General features: G+C 43.0%; 1 protein-coding gene across 3 annotated transcripts in view; it reads right to left on the bottom strand.

Annotated features, from left to right (window-relative positions):
- Positions 1–5,717: 5,717 nt before the first annotated feature.
- BCR (BCR activator of RhoGEF and GTPase) overlaps positions 5,718–25,692 on the bottom strand; it is a 130,640-nt gene continuing 110,665 nt past the window's right edge. For all 3 annotated transcript variants that reach the window (XM_084649425.1, XM_084649427.1, XM_084649426.1), the window contains 7 exons: positions 20,415–20,474; positions 20,160–20,269; positions 16,795–16,934; positions 14,295–14,429; positions 13,214–13,319; positions 11,636–11,798; positions 5,718–10,035 (listed from right to left, as the gene is read on the bottom strand). In XM_084649425.1, coding sequence (XP_084505551.1) covers positions 9,946–10,035; positions 11,636–11,798; positions 13,214–13,319; positions 14,295–14,429; positions 16,795–16,934; positions 20,160–20,269; positions 20,415–20,474 — 804 coding nt within the window. In that variant the 3' untranslated portion in view covers positions 5,718–9,945. The remainder of the gene's footprint in view (positions 10,036–11,635; positions 11,799–13,213; positions 13,320–14,294; positions 14,430–16,794; positions 16,935–20,159; positions 20,270–20,414; positions 20,475–25,692) is intronic.

Genomic DNA, 25,692 nt, shown 5'->3' with positions numbered 1-25,692 from the left:
GGGGCGTAACAGCCATGATCGTGAAGCTTGCTCTAGTAGCCTTTGTCTCTTGGTTTTGTTTTTTTCATACTTTCCCAACAAAATCTTTTTCTTTTAAGAATCCGTAAATGGAATGATAGGTGGAATAGTCCATCCCCTCATCATTTATTTACTAATTAGGCTTATTATTTGACATATCTTTTGGCTTTACATTTTTTTTTAACAAGCATAATTTTAACAGTCTTAATTATGTTAATGTGGCCTTTTTCTGTTTAGACTTCGTCAGTTATTGTCTCCCTTTTGTACCTTCCCCGTTAACATTGCTTATTATAGGTTATTGTAACATCTTATGAACTTTTATATACTTTTTACAGTTGAACTCACAATTCGGGTAAAGTTGTAGGTCCAATTGTTACAAAAGGGCTCAATCCTGCAGTTGTCTTGCAGGCAAAATATATCCAGAGTCATTAGAAATCTGTTAGAAACCAGCAAAGGATGTTCAAAGTTAACTCCGGTCTTTCAAAAGAGCACTTCATAAATGAATTTAGAGGCACAGTTGTGAGATAAACAAGTAAGGAAGTACTTGAGAATTTTGTTTTATATAAATATCATACTATAAATCTAAGATTAAATATTTCAGATCTTTCCTTCATAGCTTTTCTCACAATTATGCCAAACACCCCATCATATGCCACATTGTTTGTACATAATCTAAGAATATTTGAAGGTTTACCAGTCCCAGAATGCTGCCTAGTGTATTTTAAATTCTACTGAAATGTAATGGTCTGGCATAGAATACAAGGATGCTCTTTGACTGTGATTCCCAAACTTTTGAGTACTGTTGCTCCTTTATGAATATTTTAAAACTTGTGGGGTTCCGCACAACCAAATTCTGTGTTTTTTTACTAATTCAGTACATGGGAGTTTGAATGGTTTTGCAACTTCTTTTCAACTGCATACAGTTTGTTTAATTATATAATATGATTTAAGCTGGGTTTTTAAAACTATGATTTGAAAATATGGATGTTTTTGCGTGTTCACAGCCTAAGATTTTAGTGAGAAGAATGGGCCTGTTTCAGACTCCGTAATTGTACAGTATTTGGTTGAATTTCTAATAGCACCAGATATAAATAGTTTTCCAAGTTGAACTATTTCTGTGTTTAGTTTTCACAGAAATTATTGCTGAAAACCCAGACTCACAGAAATAACTGGAAGCACGCGAAAGCAATATTTTCATAGCTTCCTCTCTGAGTTCTTTATACTTCTCTTTAACAGGAAGCCAGAATTGCTGGTTTGAAAATTTAGTCTTTGTGATCACTCGACAATTCTAAGCGATTTTCTTGTTTTGAGATACTTAAGTTTGGAATGGAGTCAGCAGTTACCAAGAATGGGTATAAAATCCAGTCAGTATCATGTTCCGCTGAATCTATGCTATGTGAAGGCTTAGTACCTGTCAAAATTCTTCCATTATAAAGATAAGAATCACCTGTCTCTCCCTCAGCCCCCCCTCCCTTATCTGCTAGTGCTGGTGCTGCTGCCAGTATTGGGAGGCTCTCTTTGTTCTCTGCTCCAGCAAGGACTTGCAGGTGAGAGACTTCCTGCTGAATGCTTCCTCCAAGAGAAAGTCCCTTTGTTGAAGGCCCCCTACAGGAGCAGAGGGTACCGAGATGCTCCCATCCCCAGTACCAGCATAAGATGCAGACTTGTGGGTAAGATACAGGTGATTTTTAAGCCTAGAAATGGGGAAAAAATGGCATATTGATTAAATCAATCCCCCCCGTCCCCCCAACCACTCATAGCTCCCCAAGGGAGCCATCCCTCACAGTTTGGGAGGCGTTCTATGGTTACTGAACTGCAAAGGGATGCTCTCTGATTGGCTCAGGGCCAGTCAATGCACAGGAATTTCCAGTCAAAACTGTACTTTCAATTCCTATACACAGGGCTAGACCTGGAAGGGGGAGCACATCCCCTTCCTTTATTAAAAGCAGAGGGGAGCTTCCCCTCCTCTTCCTGACTTAGGTAAGTAAGCAGTACTCACCCAGAGTTCCCCACCTTCTTGACTGGTGTGTTGGGAGCTCCCCTTCCTGATTCAGTGTACTTCAGTCACTGTACAGCCAAGTTGCAACTCCCTCCACTTTGATTAAATATTGCCATCCGTTATGCCCACAAACCATGGCTGTCTCAGAGTAACTTGAAAGATCCTCAGGCCAGGGGCCATGTCTTTATTCTCTCTGCAATGTACCATGTGCACCTAACTGCTCTATGTCGTAGTGTTAAATTACGAAGTTTATGGCTGGTTTCGTTTTGGGGCAAGAAGCTTATAACAAGTTTGGCATAGTCCTAAAATACACTATTCTGCATCTGCCACTGTCTGCATGTACATCTCACGGTAGCTTCCATTTAACTCAGCAATAGTTGTAACCTGGGTCATGGAGTTCATTTAACCCAGAATCCTATTATCTTGCAGATAGGAAGTAGCCACAAGATAGCACTTGATAAAAATCTAAAGTTTAAATTGTACATCATAAACTCTTATCAAATGCCATTCACACATTATCAGATGCCATTCACGCATTCAGTCCAGCTTTCATGGACCAAATGTTTATTTAAATAAGACCAATGGAACCTGGCAAACACAGATACAGGAGATTTTATTTAACCTTGTGTACAAACAACGGCTAAAAAAGCCTTAGATTTTTATTTTCAAATACAGTTTTTGAATCCTTTTTTATGCCATTTATCTTCAGAAAATTTAAATAAATCCAGCTTGACCATTTTTTATTTTTTCTCTGCTGCATTCTTGGGGCCTAATCCTGAGAGATATTGAGCCCTGCAAGTCTCATTAATTTCAATGGGAGTTACACGTACTCAGCACCTTTTAGGATTAAGGCATTTATTTCAGTTTTTGAAACAGAGCTCTAATTGGGTATTGAAGCACTAATAATAGTGGTATAAAATGTCGGAGCAGAGTCCTTAACATGAAACATGGTGGTCTTAAACAATGCAGACAATATTAACTCTACGGTGAAACTCAAAATTACCCACCAACAATGAACAAGTTTCTTCTACACCGCATACTTTAGCACTAATTATATAATTTAATTGTATTTATATTTAAATAAATAGTTCTATCATCTGCTTTCCTTTGAACTCTGCATGGATTATAAACACTTGCAACAGTAGAGATAAGAACAAACTACACAAGTTACATAGGCAAGAGAAGGCTTGGTTTTTATTTTATTTTTTCGCTAAACAGACACAGAAAGGTCATAAATTTCACAATGTCCCTTTCTTTTTAAATTCACTGTTTCATTCTGACTTCCTCAGTTATCCAACATCCTTTTCTTCCAGTTTTAGTATCTCGTAGTCACTTGTAAGATCTTGGCTTGGATACTCATCATTGGAAACATTTACTCTGGTGTAGGTAACAGTTTTACCAATGCTCCTATGTTGCAGTTGTTGTGCAAGATTCACAAGCATTTAAAAGTTGATGAGAAGCCCAATCCAAGACATCAGGCTGTGAGTATCTTAAGAAGGAATCAGGGAGGGGATAGGTTAGGAAGTACTGCTGTGAAGGATTTGTTATGGTTCTTTCTGCATTAAGTATTTGAAACAGTTTTCAAATATGGTTTTAGCTTACCATTACTTCCACAGTTAATGTCTGCACCCAAATTCATTTCTGCAGGCCCAGTTGCTTCCCCAGTTGGCCTAAAAGGGAGGAAATGTGAGGCTCTCTTTGCAAAGATTGATGCTTGATGATTCCACCAGGGGTGGAGGAAGAGGTGGATTTGCCCCTCTGCTGAACAGGCAGGCAGGCCCACACTTAAACTCCATGCATCCCTTGGGAGCAGTGGGAATCTGGGGAATCAGTAGGAGATCAAGGTCATATGCGTGGAGGCCCTGTCCATTATCCATGCAGGAACCCCAGACTCACAGAGCATCTTCCATGGCATCTGGGGTAAGCAGAGGGGTGCTGCCACTTCGGCAACTCAGCTCTCATTCCATGCAAAAAGGTATGTTCCACACACAGAAGGTCCCCTCCACACATAAATTAGGAGATAAGACTAGGCCCTGTAATACAACTGCTTTCAGAGTCCAGACTATGGAGTAGCTAGATGGTTAATCTGGTGCACATCTTGAGCTAATATGACTTAAAAAATAGCTTGTCTCCACTGGACTGAGAAACTGCTATAGCTGTTCTAACAGCCGTCATACTGGCAAATTCATGTGGAATGTTTCTGATAACAGTATTGGAACATAACTGTAGTTAATACATATCAAGCTGTAGAGCAGACAGGGCCTAAGACACTACTGCTATGCTGGGGCCCTTTGTTGAAGTACTGTAGTTTTCAGACATGTTTAAAACATGGATCCTAAGAGTGTAAATGCAACCAAACTGTTTTAATCATGTCTCTAAACAATGGTGCAGCCCTGCAAGTCCAAAGCGATAGCACAGTTGGTCCACTGTGTATTCAAAGTCTAAACTGTCTCAGATATATCAGAGAACAGCCACACTATAACTGGCTCTGCCAAAGGACAGTTTATACACTGTACATGAACATTAAGTGGCTCAGATTTTTGCTAGAAAAGAGGTGCTTCTTTCTCCTTCCAGGGTTGAAGGACAGCCAGGGACATGGAAAGTACATGCATAGATCACCTGCATATGCATTATTTTACAATGGCCTCACCTAAGGTTTCAGTACAGCAGAGTAGTGCACAGAGACTCAGCAGCAGGAATGGGGGGGGGGGGGAAATAGCATGAGTCACTTCTATATTTTCTGCTTGTTGGCAGTTCCATTGCTACGGTTTGTGTGCCCTAGAAAGGCAGACTGGACTTCCTAGAGATGTGCCCAGGAGAGAGGACGACTCAGGAAGTTTCAGTTCGCCTCCATGTCAAGGTTGTTTTGGTCCTACTGCTGTGACCACTTCACAGTTACTGTATATTGTGACATTTTATGCTCACCGTGTAGAGGTTGGCTCTTTTTTTTTTTAAGTCAACTTCCAAGTGATTATCTAGTTCTGGACCGGGTTTTATGAGCTTTTTTTCCCCTTCCTTTTTTGTTGTTACAACCACTAATGTATAGAGCTTTTTTCCCCCCTCAACAAAAGAAAACCATATTTGAGGACAACAAGTGACCAGACAGAATACCGATCATTGGAATGTAACTGCTTCCAGTAGCAAGAGTAAAGGATTACAGCACATCATAAGTGGCACACTGCAAGTACTGAATACAGTGTTTTAGTTTACTGAAAATACAATCTTAGCTCAGCGTACGTCTGGGGGCCTGGGCTTTTCCTGTGACTTTTAAGGAGAGGGGGTTGTTTTCTCTTTTGCCAGACTATGTGATTTGTGTGATTCCCAATCAGGCTTCTCTCCTTATAGTCTTTTATTTTTCTTACTTAAAAATCTGTGGGGTGTGAGGGTGGATATTAATTATTATTCCGCTGTAAGAGTTTCCTTTAAAGGAGATTCCCTTTGATTTTGAGGTCAACCTAGGTACACTCAATGAGAACTTTTATATACTGAGCCTTAACGCTCACTCTTCATTGTAGCTTAGTATGGGGAAGTTATTAACACTAAACCGGAGACCTCAGTGTCTTAATGCTAAGTAACTGATTTAGAAGACATACGCTATTTCTTCAAGGCACATAAGTACAGTGTGAACGCTTCTGTCTTCCTGTAATAAAATTCCTCCTCCTTTGAAATTCCAAGTGGAAAAAGGAAAGGGCAGAGTTCATTTGAACATTTCAAATTCTTTTTAAAAAAGTTTCCAAAGTAGGACTGCTGCACCCAAAATAATGTCACCTTAGTACATAAGTAGGCACTGAAATAAATGATGGACAGGAAGGTATTATTTTTCCATTATTAAGATTCAGGTTTTAAGCACCTTCAAAGGCCATGGTGATCAATTTCTTATGCATTTTCGAGGAATGGCACAGTTGAGAGAAGTGAACACATACCATAATGCCTGTAAGTGTTGCAATGGGTAATGAGAAAGCTAGGAGATCCTTTATACACTTTACAGAACATCACATTTGTTTAAATGAACCTATACAGAAAGTGAACATAACAATATATCAGTGGATCAGATTAGGGAACCTTTAAAATGAGTAAGTAGTGTAAAAATACTGCATCTCCCATTAACAGATTGCATGGTTGCACCACCTAGTGGCCTACAGAAATGTTGCAGTTTCACATCACATGCTACATATTGATTGCCCTATACTTCACTTAGCAACTGAAGGTCAGAATGAAGGCAGGCAGCGAGCATCAGTGAAGGTAATCAGGCATTGCTGTATTTTGCCCTTAGCTGATAGATGAAAGTTAGCAGCATATAAAAGTACAGCCTAATTTAGCCTAACCACTACCTCACCTCTTTAAATTGTGCAAGAGTAAAATTCACCAGCAGCATTTCAATGAATATGTTTCAATTTGGTTTCAACTAAGACACTCCCCCCAATACAAAATGACACACAAACACAAAGATGAAACAGATCTAAGTAATTAATTTTTATCAGTCCTCAAAAGCTACTTTTCATGGTTTATTTGCCCATTTTACTCAATATTACGTTACTTTGCTGGTTTAAAAACCTACTCAACATTTAAAATAAAATAAAAAGGAACAAAAACAAAGCTATTTCTGAATGAAAGGAGACCCTTGCTTTTTTTTAAACAAATGGTGATACACAGACAATGTTCAAATCATCTGGAAAATCCTATATGAATGTTCTAATGTTTCAAATTAAAGTAGCTGAAAGCTACAGGCTTGGAAGGGTCTGGTAAATATGTTGATACCCAAAAAAGTATTAGCCCCCAACACGTCACAATCAACTTTAGGGGGAAATTCTTACCAGTTTTCTCTGTCATACCATCTGTGTTGCATCTTCTTAAATGTAAAATGGGAGAGCCTGGTTTTCTCAAAAAGTTCAGCAGGAAATATGAAACTGTGGTAATCAGAAGGGACTTTGGCCCAAGCTAGGTTTTGCCCATTGCTTTTTGTTTAGTATGGTGGGGCTTAAGAAAACACTTAATGGATTACTAGGCAGAGCAACAAAAATCCTTTTGTGAATTCTGAATTTCTGAAAACACGGTCCATTTGTAAAGCTTACAACTCTAGGGGAAGCTCAACTACTCCATTCTCACATTTCAAATAAATCAACGGTCTCACCCTCATTATAGGATGTGCTATTTCTCCAGCCCAAAATTACCAGCTTTGGGGAAAACGTACACTTATACTCAACTGAAATAATTCATGTGTTCTGTTAAATTAACTACAAAAACTCTTCTCATCCACATGCCTGCATGTTAGATAGGGTTACAGCAGAATCAGGCATTGTATTGTACTGAAAAACTAAAAGCAACAACCTGTAACAGTAACCAAAGCAGAAGCAATTTTCTTATTGTTACACAATATAAATTGGTAACTTAATATTAAAATTATACTTCCTATATAAATAAAAATAAAAAAGTCAGGCAAAAGTAAATTGGCACAGTCATTATGGTATTGCTTTCCAGTTTAAACACTGCAACCGGCAACCACAGATTACAAACACCAAAAGGGGGAAACGGTCACCACTGATTGGAGTGGAAGTTCTGAACTAGAAAACCCTACAGTGCTGCCGCCTTAAAAATAGCAAAGAAAGATTTGAATTTTGTCAAGGAGTGGGTGGTTGTGCAGCTAAGAAGCAGAGCTGCTATTTAAAAACAAAAACAAGTATATAAAAGCAGAAAACTCTGGAGTATGTTACTGGTCTGTAACCCTTTCTAGAGACAGTATCTTTCAGGATTGCCCAGTTTTTACCTTTAGTTTTACAAAAGGCCAAACCCCCCCCCCCATTTTTAAACCAAGGTTTTGTTTCTCTTCACCCTCCCCCTGCAAGCACCTCTTTCTACACACACCTTTCTGTCTCAGGGGTTCTAACAGCGAGGGGGGTTGGAAGCTGGAATGTAGTGGAAATACAGTCGAGAGATTTTCTGGTTGTATGTTACAACACGCAGAGATCTGCTCCCAGACCTAAGAAAAGAGGGGTGCTAAACAATAGTAACTTCCTCTAAGAATCCTTACAATAGCATGCAAAATGCTGATATACTCACAAAATCGAAATCATTTATATTTTTCTTTTGAATTTCCAACTTCACAGTACAACGACATCTATTTTGCAGCAGTCAATTATGTTGACTGCTAAATAGTTTCTCTTGTTTTTTAATTTTTATTTTATTTTTTTCTCCCTCTTGTTTGGAAGATTCCTCTTATTTTTCTGAGTGGAGAGTAGGGAGACCTTCAGAAAATTTGGCATAACAAGATTTGTTTTTTCTCTTTAGTATTTCCCCCTGCCCCAAATGGTGCTTACGATTCAACTACGCAGATTATTTTTAAATTTGCTTTTCTCCCCTTCCCCCTTATTCTAATTCTTTCTCTTGTCTTCAGGCTGCCCTTTCCTTCGAGCCAGGGTGTTGATGGGTGGTTGCAACTAAAGTGGATACTGCATAGTGGGGTGGCTAGTACAGGCTAAGGGAGACTCTGATGCAGCTGAAATCTCTCCCCAGATGCTTGGCACATCTATTTCATGACCTGAATAGCCTCCTCTGGCCTGGAGACCATGCAGTTAGCTTATGCTTACAATTCCCCAGGCAAATACTGCTCCCACTTACACCCATGTAGCTCTACTGACGTCAGTGTGGTTGCACAGCTGTCAGTGGAGTGGGTATCAGGTCGCTTTATAGAATTTTCTGCACCGCTCTCAATTCAAACAGAATTTCTGAAGAATACAAAATGCCACCTGTTAGCAGATTGTCCACACAGTACATTCTGACATATCTTATCAAAGTATTTGTAGCTATCAGAAAAAGACTCTTGTAGAAGCAACATACAAAGCCTCAAAAAATTCAAGTATCAAAAATGTCATTTTGATAAAAGTTTGGATTAAGCAGCCAGTGAGAAAGACAGCTGTTGATTTTTTGTCCCCAGACACTTGAAGATATTTCAGTACATGTTTGTAGTGCTTTATTTTAGCACAGGTAATAACATCTGTTTGTGTGGAGAGCTAGGAGTTTCGACCATTCAGTTTCCATTCAATTCCAAAGGTCTCAAAGAATTTAGCCACCATTTTTGGACAACACTGCCTCTGCTTTAAAAACAACTAAGTGAGCTTGTTTGTTCCAGATAATGGAATTAAAGTGCTCAGCCTAGTTCTCCCTGCTTTTATTTCATGTACTGTACTTGTTTGTTGTATAATGCAAGTGGGTCTGGCTCCTTTAACACCAAAAGAAAATGTCAGAAGTGCATCAAAGAGGCAAGAAAAGGATACCCCCTTTCCTAGAGTTTGTACAAACATTTACAAGGGAAGGGGTAGGAGAGAGACAAAAAAACAACAGGTCCAGTTGTACACAAAACTTCTAGTTTATTTTTTAAAAACCCTGTTCAAATCAAGACTTGAATTTCTCAGTGGAGGAATCAAAGATCCCCTTGCTGAATGATACTATTCTGTGTGGCCCAGGACAGTATTTTAAAACAGCAGTTATTAAAGACACACTTGTGATATAGCCTTTAATTCCCCTCTAACCCCAGAAGGGCATCCTGACAAGTGTTCGTGTAGAAAGCTTGAAGCTTCTTGATGATAAATTTCATCCATAAAAATGAGGAATACCATCTCACCTTCCCAAGAGCAACAACCGCACTCTGTGTTGCATTTGTTAAAGTGTCTGTTGCTCCTTCTACTGGAGCCTTTCAGCACAGCTCCGTGTCCAGTCCAATTCTTCCCTATTCTACGGATCAAAACTAGAGGGAGTTTCTCCTTTCTCTTCAGCTTAGCTCTGTTTGACAAACAGCAGAAGCACTGAAGGCTATGCTTCCTTATGACAGGAACAGGCCAATAATGTCCGAAGAAGAAACAGTCCTCCTGTTCTCAGAGTGGCAGATTCACACCAAGAACAGTTCTACAAGCCCCCTTGTTGTGACCAGACTCCTACACCTCTGTGGAAAAGAGGATGCTTTGCCTTTTGCTGTCTGGGGTGGGGATAGTCTCCAACTGCAGGAAGTAAAGAAGAACTTGAACCTGGAAGGAGGAAGGGAGATGAAATCGTAAATCAGCCCTATATTGCAGTGCACAGTGTGATCATGAATATTTCATAGAATCATAGAATATCAGGGTTGGAAGGGACCTCAGGAGGTCATCCAGTCCAACCCCCTGCTCAAAGCAGGACCAATCCCCAACTAAATCATCCCAGCCAGGGCTTTGTCAAGCCTGACCTTAAAAATATCTAAGGAAGGAGATTCCACTACTTCCCTAGGTAACGCATTCCAGTGTTTCACCACCCTCCTAGTGAAAAAGTTTTTCCTAATATCCAACCTAAACCTCCCCCACTGCAACTTGAGACCATTACTTCTTGTTCTGTCATCAGCTACCACTGACAACAGTCTAGATCCAATTTAGTCAACTTAAATGTTTCAATGGCTCTCTGTTCATCCTACATGTTAAACTGAGGTACAGTGAAGTTGTCAGTATTCCAGATCAGCCCAGTTTTGAAATCTTTCTGATTACTAACTCACCTTTACCAAAGCCAGAGAATCCAACAGTCTAACCTGCTTAACTAGCATGCATATTGGAAATACCTGCCAAAAGGCATTGTAGCATCAGTGGACAATGACTTCTGGAACCAGCAAAAAGTCTCTTTGAATGTTGGTACACATGGTACAGTGTAAGAGAAAGAAGCATTGTGAAAAACACCAACAATTACAGCTGTGTGAATAACTGATTTTTTGGTTTGGTGGCAGTTTTGAAAAATTGAAAATAAAATCTGAGTTGGGTCGAACCAAATCAAATATTTCGGAATTTCTGGTGAATCAAAAAAGTCCATTTTTGGCCTGTTCCAGGGCAGGGATATTCAAACCTGGGTCTCCCACATCCCAGGGGAGTGTCCTAACCACCAGGCTAAAGGTTATGAAGAGTTGCCACAGCACCTCCTCCCCCTTCTTGTTTTCTTTCTCTGGCCATTTTATGAATGGGTGAAAATATCTGTCTGAAATTTGCGAACAGTTTCAGGTCAGTTCAAACAGCATTTTTCATCAGATAAACTATTTACCTGAAAAATGTCATCCAGTTGTACCAATAATCTGTTAGCCCCAGAACCAGTTACTAAGGCACTGAGAGATGTGTGTTACGGGAATTCTTGTTACTGAAGTACATACAGAGCTGTGATGTGGGTGCACCAAAATGTTAGTGCTAGCGACCGAGTTGGTACAGATATATGCTGAACTGTCTGAGCAAACACTGCCAAACTTGGTTTAAAGATGGTGTTGAGCCTCACATGGTGGAAAGTTGCTCTGTAGATTAACCCTCTGGCTTGTTAGCAGTGTAGTTTGTAGCACTGATTTTACTAGCATGCTTTTTTAAAAATAACCCTCATTCACACTGAACATGCTGTTCTAGTTAAACTGTGCTGGAAAACCGGAAGAAGAGCTTTGTATAGCTCAAAAGCTTGTCTCTCACTAACAGAAGTTGGTCCAATAGAAGATATTACCTCACCCACCTTAGAGAACAGCTGTTAAGGATGGCTCTGCCAAAGCCTCTTGGAATGATTGCAGGTAGCCCGGTTATGGACAAAGAGGCTAAGATATTGTCTCTATCAGATTAATTAAAATATTTAGCTTTTTACCTGGGACATGACTTCTAGTGACCAGCTATCTGTCATTGTTATAGGCTGGGTTGGGTTAGCAGGAATCTTACTGTCCTTCTCTGAGGGTCTGAGCAGCGTTGGTCCAAAGACAGTTGCCAGGTTGTGCAGGGACATCTTGTTGATGCTTTCTCTCTCGGCAACCCTAACAGGAGAAAACAACGGAGAAAGAGGATGTTTCTACATTCTGTGGCTCAAAGAAACATTCCTATTAAGCAGCTTTATTTTTACCTACTTTTAAGAGGTTTTAGATACAGACATTCAATAAGCAACTATACTAGCTATGTCTCTCATTCATAGATTCTAAGACCAGAAGGGACAATTGTGATCATCTAGTCTGACCTCCTGCGTACCACAGGCCATTAGACTTCCTCAAATTTTTATTATTTGTATTACAGTAGCTCTTTGAATTCCCAACTGAGATTGGGGCCTTATTGGATTAGATGCTGTACCGTCACGGGGGCTTGTCTAAGTGCACTAACTATCTGCCTGGATCCAGCTGCCATGCTCCAGAAGTTCTATAGTGTGCTTTAATCTAACCCCATTTCAAAGTGTGCAGCAGCAGGGTCCACACAGACGCTTAGTGCACAGCACATTAGTGTGGGGTAGATTTACACCCCAGCAGGGTTCTAAACCCAGATCTCCTGGATCCTAGACCAGAGCCTTAACCACAAGGCCATCCTTCATCTCTACGTTCCCTAGCATGAACACAAAGCAAATACATGAATATTAAAAAACTACATTTCTTACATGAAAACACCGTGCATGTAATAAACAAGCTCATTTCATGAATACTAAGGTGCTCCGAGCACTGTACCATAATCTTGTAGTAATTACAAACACACAAAAGCACCATATACTAAAGTCCCCCTGAAAAAATGGCAAACAAATAAGACCAAAAAAGACCTTTAAGCGAGGAGGAGGATAAAGGGGAAGAAACATCTAACTATGGGGTGACAGTAATAAGCACCTTTGAAAATGGAAGGTTTATAGGTGTTAAACAGTTGGGAGGACTGATACAGCTAGGAAGGGAGAGCGAATTCCATATAGCAGGCCCCACTCAGCAAGGAACAATCTCTTGCCAACACAAGAAGTATTGTTGCAATTCCTAAAAGACGGGTCTTGTTAAAGTGCAAATACCTGGTAAGACAAGGCTCCAGGAAGAGCCCTTGAACGTAGTCAAGACTTTTAAGATTTATCCCATTTACTGTGTTTGGTTACTTCGTTCACGCACAAGTGTGATTTTATGGAGATATGATGTGTGTCCTTCAGGGTGTGTGTGTGTGTTGCAGATCACATTTTCACTGTAAAGATCTTTCTCATCCCTTCCTTGGGAACAATTCATAATGGCTTCAGTAACAGTGAGCATGGAACACAGGACTTAGCACTTTACCAGGCCTATTTTACCTGCATTACTCAATACAGAGCAAAGGAAAATGAAATCAGTGAAGGGGCTCTTTGAGTAACACAGCACATCTCCAAGAAAGGGGCACCTCTCTCCACGGCACTTGGAATGGATTTACACATGAAATGCACCTGTCTGAAGGGTCTGTATATTACCTTTTTAAATGGTCCAGAAGGAAAAGGAATGTCACGAGGTTGGGTTCTGGAAGCGAGAGCAGTAAGTTCAGCATGCAGCTTTCCTTTGCAACAGGGTCTGAGAGTGCTATGGGAGGAGAGAAAAAAAAATACAGGAAGGGAATGAGAGCTTTACTGACGGTGTAAGAAATGTGAAAATATGGGTGATGCTCAATGTGCTGCAATTTCATTATAGAGACAAGAGGCTTAGAATTCAATCCAGGCACAGCCTCACTCCCCGTCTGAATTCAGTTCTCCCCTGTTAGACAGGTGATGGAGAATCCTTTCTTCTGTGCAGGAGACCACAAGTGCATTGCAGACTCAGAACACTTAGGCCTTGTCTACACTACCGGGGTAAGTTGACCTAAGTTACGCTACTCCAGCTATGTGAATAATGTAGCTGGAGTCGACGTAGCTTAGTGCAAGTTACTGTGTTGTCTACACCACGCTGTGTTGATGGGAGATGCTCTCCCATCAACTTACCTTACTCTTCTCGTTCCGGTGGAGTACAGGAGTCGACCAGAGAGCACTCTGCGGTCGATTTAGCGGGTCTTCACTAGACCTGCTAAATTGACCCCAGCTGCATTGATCACAGCTGCATTGATCACTGGTAAGTGTAAACCTGGCCTAAGATACCTCCCTTCTGGGTCAACACAGGAGATTACAGCCCATCTCAAACCAGATTTATCTCCTTTTGGAGAATGAATAGGAGAGATACCATTTCAGGGCCTAGACAAATAGGATTTCTCTTCTCTTAATAGGTAGGCAATGTCCATCCTAGTACTTGAATTTTTCCATTCTTGCAGGTAAGTGAAACCACTGCCCACACTAAAACCTGCACAGTAAGGCAGGATTTGAATTCTCTTCTGAGCAACTCATGAGCCAAAGAAATAGCCTCTGCCTCCCTTCTCCACAGTCTGTCACAGGACTTCCTTCTAATATTCTAAATATTATTCTTCATATTGAGTAAAGCCTTTTCTAAGGCCTCAGGAGCAACCTCCTAGAGAAAACCATCACAACACTTAGCACATGGTAGATATCAATGATTTCTTCTGTTACACACCAATGCCCTCAGCAAAGTTGGGGTACAGTTCATCTGTGAAGAGGGGTTCAGGCAGTTCTCTGAAGTATAATTTTAATGTCCCTGCAATGGCATTAACATCCATCTCACTCATCATCACGGACACATCTTTGTTGTCTGTAAGAGAAAACAGGGAGACATACAGGTACTGAAGCTGGTAGTCCTTCAAAGTCATTCCTTATTCTTGTTCTCTTTTTCGGTTCCCTCTGTTTATCCTTTATTTATCTTCTCCCGCTACCCAAATAGCTGACGCTCATCACCTGTAGTCACTTTGCTCAGGTTGGTTTCTGAGTTCTCCATTTATATTATCCCAGTGCTGCTTAATAGATCAGAGTAGCTATAATGTGACCACTTTGCAGCTAGACCCCCCAGGACAGCCAGGATGACATCTAGCTTTACATCTGCTGGGGACGGGAGGAGGGCGCAAGAAAAGAAACTTAGCTTTACTTAGAATTACTTCTGCTGTACCAGTGTCGTGGGCTGGATCCAACACCCAGTGAAGTCAATGTCTTCAATGAGATCCAGATCAAGCCCCGTATGAGGCTGAGCCAGTGTCAATTAAATGCTTTTCAGCTTCCTAATAATATGTTGTATAATAACTAATAACAGCCACGTCCCCATCGGGAACACTCTGGTACAATCAGAAGCACCCTCAGTATCTCCCAATTAAGCAGAGTTCAAGAGACAAAAATCAAGCAATTTAGGTCAGAAATGTGAATTTTGTTAAAAACACCTCCTCTCACCAAAGACAGCCTCATATGAAATGTGTTAGCATTTACACAAAAAAATTGCATTTTTTAAAATGTAAATCATCCCCCCGCCCCCATGGTGCTGGAAACCCAGAATGTAGGTGAGGACATTCTTTAAAGTGTAGCAATAACATGGGACCCCTTTTGCATCCAAGGGACTCAAAGTGCTTTACAGAGCTTATTATCATCCCATTTTACAGATGGGCACGCTGAAGAACAGAGAAAGCTTTGCTTGCCTGAGGTCACACAAAGCACTAATGGGAAGCATTGGGAAGAGAACCCAGGAGACCAGACTCTCAGTCACATTCCAATAACCAGAATTTTCTGCTTCTCTATCAAATCCTTCAAAAAAAATTTCTCAAATTATTTTGATGTTGCCAGTGCTCCTTTAAACAAGAGTCTCAAACAACCATAGGGACTTCCTGTTAATCCAGAATTCTCATTGACATTGTGGAAAATAAGACTGCTGGTTGCTCCCATTTCTCCTGAGGAAAGTGTCTGCCATTTACCATGGCAAGGCACACAAAATCGCCATTTCAGGGCTGCTGGGAGGAATAATAAGTATTTCTCAATAAACGGGTTCATTCCACTGAATACCTCAGGTTAACATCTACAACATCCGATGAAGTGAGCTGTAGCTCACGAAAGCTTATGCTCAAATAAATTGGTTAGTCTCTAAGGTGCCACAAGTACTCCTTTTCTTTTTGCGAATACAGACTAACACGGCTGCTACTCTGAAATCTACGACTGGAGGACAATAATAAAACACACAGCCGGGGTAAGAGGATACTCCTTTGCACCAGGGTCTCCGCCTCTTCATGCTTCCTGGGCTACATGAGATTAAAATAGCACAGTAACCTGAAAGGAGATTGTCATAAATATAAAGGGAAGGGTAAACCCCTTAGAAATCCCTCCTGGCCAGGGGAAAGCTCCTCTCACCTGTAAAGGGTTAAGAAGCTAAAGGTAACCTCGCTGGCACCTGACCAAAATGACCAATGAGGAGACAAGATACTTTCAAAAGCTGGGAGGAGGGAGAGAAACAAAGGGTCTGTGTCTGTCTATATGCTGGTCTTTGCCGGGGATAGACCAGGAATGGAGTCTTAGAACTTTTAGTAAGTAATCTAGCTAGGTATGTGTTAGATTATGATTTCTTTAAATGGCTGAGAAAAGAATTGTGCTGAATAGAATAACTATTTCTGTCTGTGTATCTTTTTTGTAACTTAAGGTTTTGCCTAGAGGGGTTCTCTATGTTTTTGAATCTAATTACCCTGTAAGATATCTACCATCCTGATTTTACAGGGGGGATTTCTTTACTTCTATTTTTTATTAAAAGTCTTCTTGTAAAAAACTGAATGCTTTTTCATTGTTCTCAGATCCAAGGGTCTGGGTCTGTAGTCACCTATGCAAATTGGTGAGGCTTTTTACCAAACCTTGTCCAGGAAGTGGGGTGCAAGGTTTTGGGAAGTATTTTGGGGGGAAGAACGCGTCCAAACAGCTCTTCCCCAGTAACCAGTATTAGTTTGGTGGTGGTAGCGGCCAGTCCAAGGACAACGGGTGGAATATTTTGTACCTTGGGGAAGTTTTGACCTAAGCTGGTAAAGATAAGCTTAGGAGGTTTTTCATGCAGGTCCCCACATCTGTACCCTAGAGTTCAGAGTGGGGGAGGAACCTTGACAGAGATCATCACTCAGGAGATCATAACGCAAAGGAAAACCTCAGGAGCAAATACTTACTGACATCAAAGGCAGCTTTCAAAGCTTGGATATCAGTTGCAACCCCAGAGACACGGTAGATGCCCACCTCCTCCATCCCACGTCGCTCTATCTCCTCCACGCACTGGCGCACAATGTAAGGCACCTTTGATCTCTCTCTCCTTGAGAAAAAACAGGAAGAAGAGTTCAGTATGACATAGGCAGAGAAAACATGGTTACCAGAGTTACATTAGGCACTGGATAAGATGAGACTGCTTGAGTGAAAGGAGCTCTAGGCCAAGATTTTCAAAAAGGACTGAGTGAGCACTCACCCTATGAAAATCTGCTCCTTTAAAAATGTCTCAAATTGGACACCCAAAAATGGAGACATCCAAAATCACTAATCACTTAAGTGTTTAGGAGGTGCAGACTAACACAGCGGTAAGGATGAAAAAGACAGTTACCTTTTCCATAACTGGTGTTCTTCAAGATGCATTGCTCATGTCCATTCCGTATTAGGTTTATTTGCTTGCCACATGCACCGGTGCTGGAAGTTTTTGCCTCAGCAATATCCGTAGGGGACCGGCTCTGGCGACCCCTGGCATGGCATATACTGCATGGCATAGTATAAGGGGCACCGGTGGCTCCCCCCAACCTCAGTTCCTTTTTGCTGGAAACTCCAACCATGGGGAAGGAGGGCAGGTCATGGAATGGACATGAGCAACACATCTCGAAGAATACCAGTTACGAAAAAGGTAACTCTCTTTTCCTTCTTCGAGAAACTTGCCACATGGAGACAGAGGAAGCCCTGGTGCAGGAAGCAGCATCTGATGTTGCCTGGAGGGCTGCCCTGGCCACAGTAGTACCCTCATCAAGGATCGCTTGGAACTCCTTCTTGGAAACCTCAGGGAGCAACCCTTCGAACTTGGCCATAGCTTGCCACATATTGAAATCATATCGGCCAAGGAGGGGTTGGTGGTTGGCTACTCTCAGCTGAAGGCTGGAAGACTAATAAACTTTACGTCCAAAAAGATCCAGCCTCCTGTAGTCTTTATTTTTGGAGGTGGCCCTGGGTTGTCCCTGCCTCTCCTTGTGGTAAACTACTTCAACCGCAAGGGAATTGGGGGCTGGGTGGGTGTATAGGTACTCATGCCCTTTGGTGGGCACAAAGTACTTACGTTCGACCCTTTTAGAGATAGGGGCCAGGGAAGAGGGGGTCTGCCACAGGGCATTAGTGATTTTGGAGACCCCCCTCATGAAGGGGTAGGTCCACACTGGCGGGAGCCGAGAACATCAAACAGAGAGTCTGAGGGCTCTTTCAATTCCTCTGCCTGAAGACCCAGGTTAGAAGTGAACCTCTTCAAAGTTCCTGGTGCGCCTTGGTGTCATCCTGAGTAACTGGGTGAAGGGGCCCCATGATAGCCTCGTCCAGCGACGACAAGGATAATGCCAGTGCCGCGGGAACGTCCACATCCATTGGTGGTACATCAGCTTGCTCCCCTGGGTAGTCCTGGACCTGCAGGGTCTTACCCCTCTGAAGTCTTGAGCACCGTAGGGGGACGGGATACCGAGGCCTCTGGCCTCTCCGAGGCTCCCGACACCAATCGGATAGCCTGGGAAGGCTGGGTGAGCCCCCAGGGGTTCTGGCCACTGCGCTTGGGGCTGGTTTCGGTGCTGATAATATAGTCAGCACTGCCGGTACCAGGGCTTGTCCCGCAGTCAGGGAATCTTGCTCCAAGCCAGAGCTACCAGCGGCGCAGTTGGTACCAGGTGACCAGGATTGGGCTGAGTGGTGGCTCTTGTCCGACCCATGCTAGTTGCTGCGTCCCGAAGCCAACCTGTCCAAGCGAGATTGTCTTGGTCGGGCTCTCTGAAACCAACTGTGTTCGGTGGATCTGTGTTGGATACCCAGTGATCTACACCTCCACTACTTGACCAGTACCGGGACATCGAACAGGACCGGGAGCTACTATGGGCCAATTGCCAGGAAGATTGTCCTGAGTAGGGCGACCTACTGCTTGGAAGTGGGCGATGATGGCCCAGCAATCGGCGGTCTCTGGTGTTCCCTACGGATACTTCTTAGGGAAAAACTTCCAGCACTGGTCCATGTGGCGAGCACACACACCTAATATGCAATGAACATGAGCAAGCATTTGAAGAAGAACCTTGCTCCATGTTAGAGGGTTTACTTGACCAAATCAGCAAATATCTTCACAAAAATACTGACATTGTACCAGCATTTTTCTATAGCCCAACACTGTTAGAGAGGAAGAATATCCATTTAGGAAGTTCTCTGAAAAACCCTCCATTTTGAGAAGTCTGGGCTGTTATAAAAATGGCAGAAGATACTGGTTATTATGAGCAAATTATTCCAGTCTCAAGGGTTTAGAATCAAGAGCAGTCAGAGCTGGTGTCCTCTATAGCGAGACGACACTCAAATGGTGACACTCACATCTGTGCTCTGGGCAAGCAAAAGGCCCATGCACTTTACAAGTCTAACTTTAGCCATATTGTGTAGCCCCTAAGCTGGTCCTTTTCACAGGGGGTGTATTCCTAGTTTAGGAAAATTTAGCAGCTAATTCCCCCGGAGAGCTTATCTGTTTTCAGCAATAGCAAGACTCGTATACATCACACAATAGCTGGATTCTCATAGTCATATGAAAACTGTCCATAGAAAGCTCGTTTGTTTGTTTTTCCTGAGTAGCTGATTTAATGTCTGTTTTTGTAGAGAGGTTATGAACTGTCTCATCTCTGCACATTCAGTCCCATGAAACCTCTCCCATGGAGGAGCTGCAGTCTTATAGAGAAGTAAGTTTGGTGAGCTTGCAACGCTAGCAGGTGATTAGAGGATTCCTATGCAGCCCTTGGACAAATAGCAGTCATACTGCTCTCAAGTTAATAGTAATTCCGTGGGGAGGAAGTACCAGGTCTCCTAAATTATCTAACACGAACAAACAGGTTTCTTCTGGCAAACGATACATGACAAAAGATCAGGGGTTAAAATAAAATAAATGGCTCCAAAGAGCATGAACATTTCCAAGTATGGAAAGGAAATACTGCAGTTCAGTAGCTTTGGAAATTTGTTACCAAGTCAGCCAACTACAGAGGAAAAGGGCCAGGGTGTTTCCGGAACACGGCAGAGTGAGAGATGTTGAAAGTAAACATACTGGATTTCCAAGCAAGGGTGTGTGTGTGTTGAGGTCTTCTGGAGGTTTTTTTCCATACACGGGATGAAGCTGGGAGAATGTGAAACAGCTCCTGCCTGCAGAAATTGCCATGTGTTAGCCACACAAGGGCAAGAAAGTATCTGCATACCTCCATTCACTGAGGGCTTAAGTAGGTGCAGCCCCATTGGCCTACTGTGTTTAAAATAAAACAACAGAGAAAAGCATGACCTGACAACTCACTTGGTGACAACGGCAATCTTGACTCCAAAGACCCCAGTCTGTTTACGAGATGGCATTCTTTTCAGACTGAACTCCCGGCTGGTAAATTTCACTGACAGCTTCACTTCAACCTGCAAGGATGACTTTAGTTGTTACTTTTCAAGCAATAAATGTTTTATTTAGTTTTCCAAAATGTTATGACAAAGAAGAGAGAGAATAAATCTGACACACAAGGTCAGGCAAAGAAGCAGTGCCAGCAGTTTGTACTCTACTTACTCCATTCATTGAGATGACTGTGCGTTGCCAATCTTTATCCTGTAACACCTGCGGATCCAGCTGAAAAACATGGAAGTTGCCTGTGAGTTGAGAATTGGTTTCAGAGACTAAATCACCCAGTTTGAAAAAATCTATGCAAGTCTGCATGGCAATGCCTTCACCACTTACTCCCATTTCCACAGGGGAATCAGAAAAGCCCTGAGTTTCAGATGTCGGGTAACTCATACAGAGTTCTGCACTCTAACCAAGGTATGGGTATGGATCACACATGTGTATATGGAAACCCCAGTGTCAAATGTGCAATATCCACTTAACAAGAGAAACCTCAAGAGAGCTAAAACGCTCTTCTAAAGCCAGTAATCTCACCTTTGATAGAAAAGGAGGCTTCCTTCGCTGCCATAACATAGGAGCCATATTTAATAGACAGCAGAGGATCATCCCACCCCAGCGAATCGGGAGTCAGGAAGGGAGAGAGTAAATTTTCTAAAAGGAAAGGGCTAAGATCTGAAACACAGCTAGGGCTTGTTTCTCTCTGAAAACACAGGTAAGCAAGCTGCAGGTCCCAAACCCAAACACAGGTCCTAAGCCCAAATGCTGGCACCAGTTTGGTCCATGATAATACACTTCAAAGAGTATTTTAACATTTATTTCCAAAGGTCATGAATAACAAGATTAAGAACAGGAATTAGGGAATATTACATATATACGATTCCCAATTCCTTCCTGTTCCTAATAGAGTGAGTGTGTGTCTCTTTTTATTTTAGCTTTGGAAGCCTTTTCTGTGGGTGCAGTTTCACAGGTCCAGGGTACATAAAGTTTAAATACTGAGTTATTTACAGCCTTTTACATCCTCTCCATCCAACTGAGTATCAGAATTTTTCTAGCTCTTTTGTTCAACTCCTGCTAGTGAAACAGCTACCAAGGACACTGAATAGACATTTATAAACATCTGCTCCAACAATCAGAAACTGCTGATTAGTAACTTATTACATCTTCAATAATAATCGTCTTGCCTCTGTCACTTAGACTCTTTCTATCTGATCCATCAAGGTTCTCACAACACACCCATCACCACAGTTGCTGAGTACCTTATACGTGTATTAAAGTGAACACAAGTACTCTGTATCGGGTGCTCTCCTTCCCCCATGCTGTAGGGTATTCTTATTTAATTAATTTTTTTATTTAGAAGTCTCTGGTTTTGGGGGTTACTAAGCTCATCCTCCTTACAGTCAGTCAGGACGTCTTCAGCTCTGCACTCTGCTGTTTCCCCCTCTGTACCAGCCCACGGAACTTTCTGGGAGTGGAGAGAGAAGTCTGCTCCCCCGTCCAAACAGACGATGCAGTCTACATGCAGAGGACATGTGGCAGAGATTGTACTGCCTGAAACACCTTCCCTCCAAGAGCTACCCCCAGGTGCTATGGCTCCCACACTTCCTCAAATACAAGCCAGAGGCCAAACGCTACAATCTGGCCGAGAGGGGAATTTGGATCACAATTTCCCAGAGACAGGCAGGGCTGGAGTACTCAGCCCCAGGATGAAGTGAGGAGCGGGGCTTGAGGGAGTGCTTCACCAGCATCTCTGTCAAGCTTCCCTAGCACTGGAGCTTTGGGTCGGTTTCCAAAAAGGAGCTACATCCAGTTCTCCTAAGCTCCAAAGACATGATGACCCGATGCTGGGTCTGACAGTCAGAGAATGGAGGAGGAATATGGGGTGATCCAGGAGGACTTATACATGCCATCCAAAGAAAAAATTAAGCACACAGAACGCTCAGAAAGAAATTACTAGTTTTTTTAAATCCTGCTCTGATTTGGGAATGAAGCAAGAGAAGAGCTGAATGGGAAAGCAGCCCAGAGATCACAGGAGAAGGTAGATATAGTGTCTTACTCTGGCCTGCCCTATTCTTTTTCACTTCAGCTCCAACACAAAGGGAGAAAATGCACCTGAAACTGAAAGAGAGACCCCTGCTGTTGCAAGAATCCACTGATCAAAACCATGCTCTGAAATGAAATCCTGGGTCTCCATTGCTAACCTAGCTTGATTTCTTTCAACAGGAAAGTTACAAGGCTGGGAAATAGCTTGTCAAGTTCTATAGGAACATCCCCCAGCAAGGTCGGTGATATCTGTGAAACACTCACCTCCAAAGAGCCACAACTGGCTCAGACTGAACGTACAGAAAAGGAACAACAGTTTGAACATGGAGCTATACCAGCAATTAGAACCAGACAAAATGAATCTGTGATTCCTTACATGGCTTTGCAATACCAAAGTCTATTCCCTGAAAAATGCAAGGCAAGGGGTGGGTGAGCGCACTAATCTTTCACCTTGAGACGCACAGGTTCAAATACACCTTCATGCACAAATGAAAAGGAATTTAGTAACTAACACTAATCTCATACCTCATCAACCCTGTCCTTCCCCCCCCTCCAATATAACAGCACTGGCATCTCACTGCACAGCGGAGGATGAATGCTAGACGAGCAGGGGTAATGCAACCCACAGTATCCTTGACTCTACCGAGTATGTTCAGCCTCTCCCTTTCCGAAGCCTAATTCCCACTTCCAGCTCTCAACACACAGGGCAAAACGTTGCTGTCAGTTACACACATGAAACCCCAGAAAGAAAAGCTTCTCCTTCTCCTATGTTTCAGAGACCCCAGATAAAAGGAGGAGGAGAGAGAGTCAAGCCCACCTTTTCTCTGCGTACTTTGTTTCGGACGTGAGTCCACAACGTGGTGTTGCCGGCATGTGTGTGTTTCCCGGTCGAATCTGCCTGGCTCCGATAGGTGCAGCTCTGGTAGAAATATCTGAAGATCCCTTGCATAGTGTAGTTGGTAACCAGCAGTTCCCACATCGTGGCTGCACTGGGTCTGAAGTTAACAAGGCCAGTTGTGCCAAGTCACTGTTACTTCAGCAACCCCAGACTCTACACTTAGCCAGGAGGTTTTTGAGGAGACTTCTTCCTGAAGGCCCGCCTCCTCCTGTCAGGCTGGCCAAGTCACTGCCAGGCAGCCACAATCTACGTTGTTCCCACCCACACCACAAGAGTTTCCAAGCTGGAAGAATTCTGCAGTGTAAGAGGTTTTTTTTCAACAAGCACATTCTCTTCCCAGGCTCAGGAGGAAACCAGTTCTGAAATGTTTGGTTTCCTATGCAACGCAGCTGAGCCCAGCCAACTGCAATGGCCTTTCACTAAGGACTCTGCTGAAATGGCCCTTCTGGTGATCTCTCCCATGATGAATAAGGCCGAGGCTCTCTGACCAGGATGTTTTTTGCCCTGCATCTTACAATGGTGGGTATTCATAACCTAGAAGCAGTAGCTAAGTTTGGAGGTGGGAGGGGGCAAGAGAGAGTTGGGTGCTAGCACTCAGAGTGGGCCTGGGTGTTCCGAACTTTTACAAGAGAAGCTACACGAAGGGTGGTACCAGCAGGCCCCAGTTAGAGTTTCCTCCATTATCAGTGGAGTTCAGGCTCACAATTACTAACTCACACCAGACTGGCAAGATGAATGCAAGTCAACAGATGTTTCAAAGCACAAGCCAACTGCATTCTTGTTTGTTGTCTCCAGAGCACATGCCATATGGCTGGTTAGGACCGTCAGCGTCCTCAGGCGAGTACTCTTTGGAAGCAACAGCCAGATGGATGACTGTGAGTGAGCCTTGGTGCCTGCTGAAGGCTGACATAATAGCTTCTGCTGCCTGTCCCTTCCTCCACCCCCCACTTGAACACATGCTCCCCCAATCCTGAATTCTGGATTGGAAGAACTCCTACTCCCCCCAGGCTGGAACCTCTCCAAACAGAACAGTGTGTACTCAATGGAGAGGAAGCTGGGAGGAAGGTGCATGAGAAATTCAAGGTCAGGTGGTAAGTGCCATCCCTGTATATTATATAATCAAGGTTAAAGTGCTTTTCACGTTGTTATTTAAAGTGCTATTGGGATAAACAAATAAAAGAATGAGACCTGAAAAAACCACTCGGCGCTGCTGAGCAAGACAGGAAGATCAGGCCTAACAACACAGGAGGAAATAACAGAGCCAAGGGCAAGCAGAGCTTTGAGCAAGCCTGCAATACTGGCCTGTGCAGACAGTTGACCTCCAGCGTGGGGAAAGGGCAGCTGGAGCAGACAGGGCGCTGGCTGGAGGATGAAGACAAAAGGTGCTAGTGAGTGAGACACTTCAGCACAGAGGGGGTGCTGACAAGCAGGGGGGGTCACATTGACTGGCTTTAGGTCTGATTTATTGATCAATGACCTGGAAAATGGAACATCCAGGAAGAGAACAAAATCTGCAGATGATGTGCCCCCACAGAGGACAACTGCTGTAAGCGAACTAGGCCACAACGATGCTGTCAGTCTGAACGTGTTACAGAAGGCTGGGGAGGGCTCTGAGAGAAGGCTGCCTCTGTCATGATTTCAGACTGTGTATCAGTTTCATTCAACTTGGTTTAATACCCAGGGCTCTCTCCATGCATCTCCTGAATCAGTTAAAGCTTGTGTCTGGTGTGTTTCCACAACCAAAGAGGACAAGGACAGACCTGCCACAGACTCCTTCCTATGAGGTAGGGAAGACAGTCTATAACAGAGTCTGGCTAGCATAGTTCTCCTCATTGCTCAGGGAAACCAGGCCAGGACCACCTTTAAACTCTGCTGTTGCTAGCAAATATTCAGCTGCAGTGTGAACAGAACTGCTCTATTGGCCCTGCTGAGTTTCACAGCTGCCTGTTCCTTGGTGTTCCCTTGTGGTGACCTATAAAGTGAAACGCAAATGAGCCAAGCAAATTCCTCTCTAAAGCCTGCACAGATCACAACAGCATAAACCAGCTCAGCACAACAGGGATTTCTGCAGGAAGGACCTTGGCCCAGAAGCAGTTAAGGAGCCTTGGCACCCATTTAAGTAAAAATGATGATGACAAGGAGGAAGAGGAGGAGGAGAAGGTGGTGGAAACGGGAGCTGAGGGCACTTAGCACCTCATGGGTCAGGCACAAGGAGAAGAGACCCAAATTAGGAATGTAGGTGGAAAAGGCATGTGGCAGAGGGACAGCAGGAAACGGGGTGGTGGGGAAGGTAAGCCAGGGACTAAGGAGAAAAGGCTCTGGTCTGGCTCAGTAACCCATCACAGTGTGCACTGGCTTTTCACAGAAAGAGCAAAGGAAAGATACATAAAGGGAAAAAGGAAGGACTGAGAGAAAGAGGAATCGACGGAAGAGGGAAGCGGAGGAAACAAGAAACACCTCCTTTCAGGTAGTGCATTTTATGTTATTTATTCATATTACTTCCTCCCT

Source organism: Lepidochelys olivacea (genome assembly GCF_965140295.1).
Source record: "Lepidochelys olivacea isolate rLepOli2 genome assembly, chromosome: 15".
Lineage (NCBI taxonomy): Eukaryota > Metazoa > Chordata > Testudines > Cheloniidae > Lepidochelys > Lepidochelys olivacea.
This window is presented reverse-complemented; position numbering and strand designations above follow the sequence as displayed.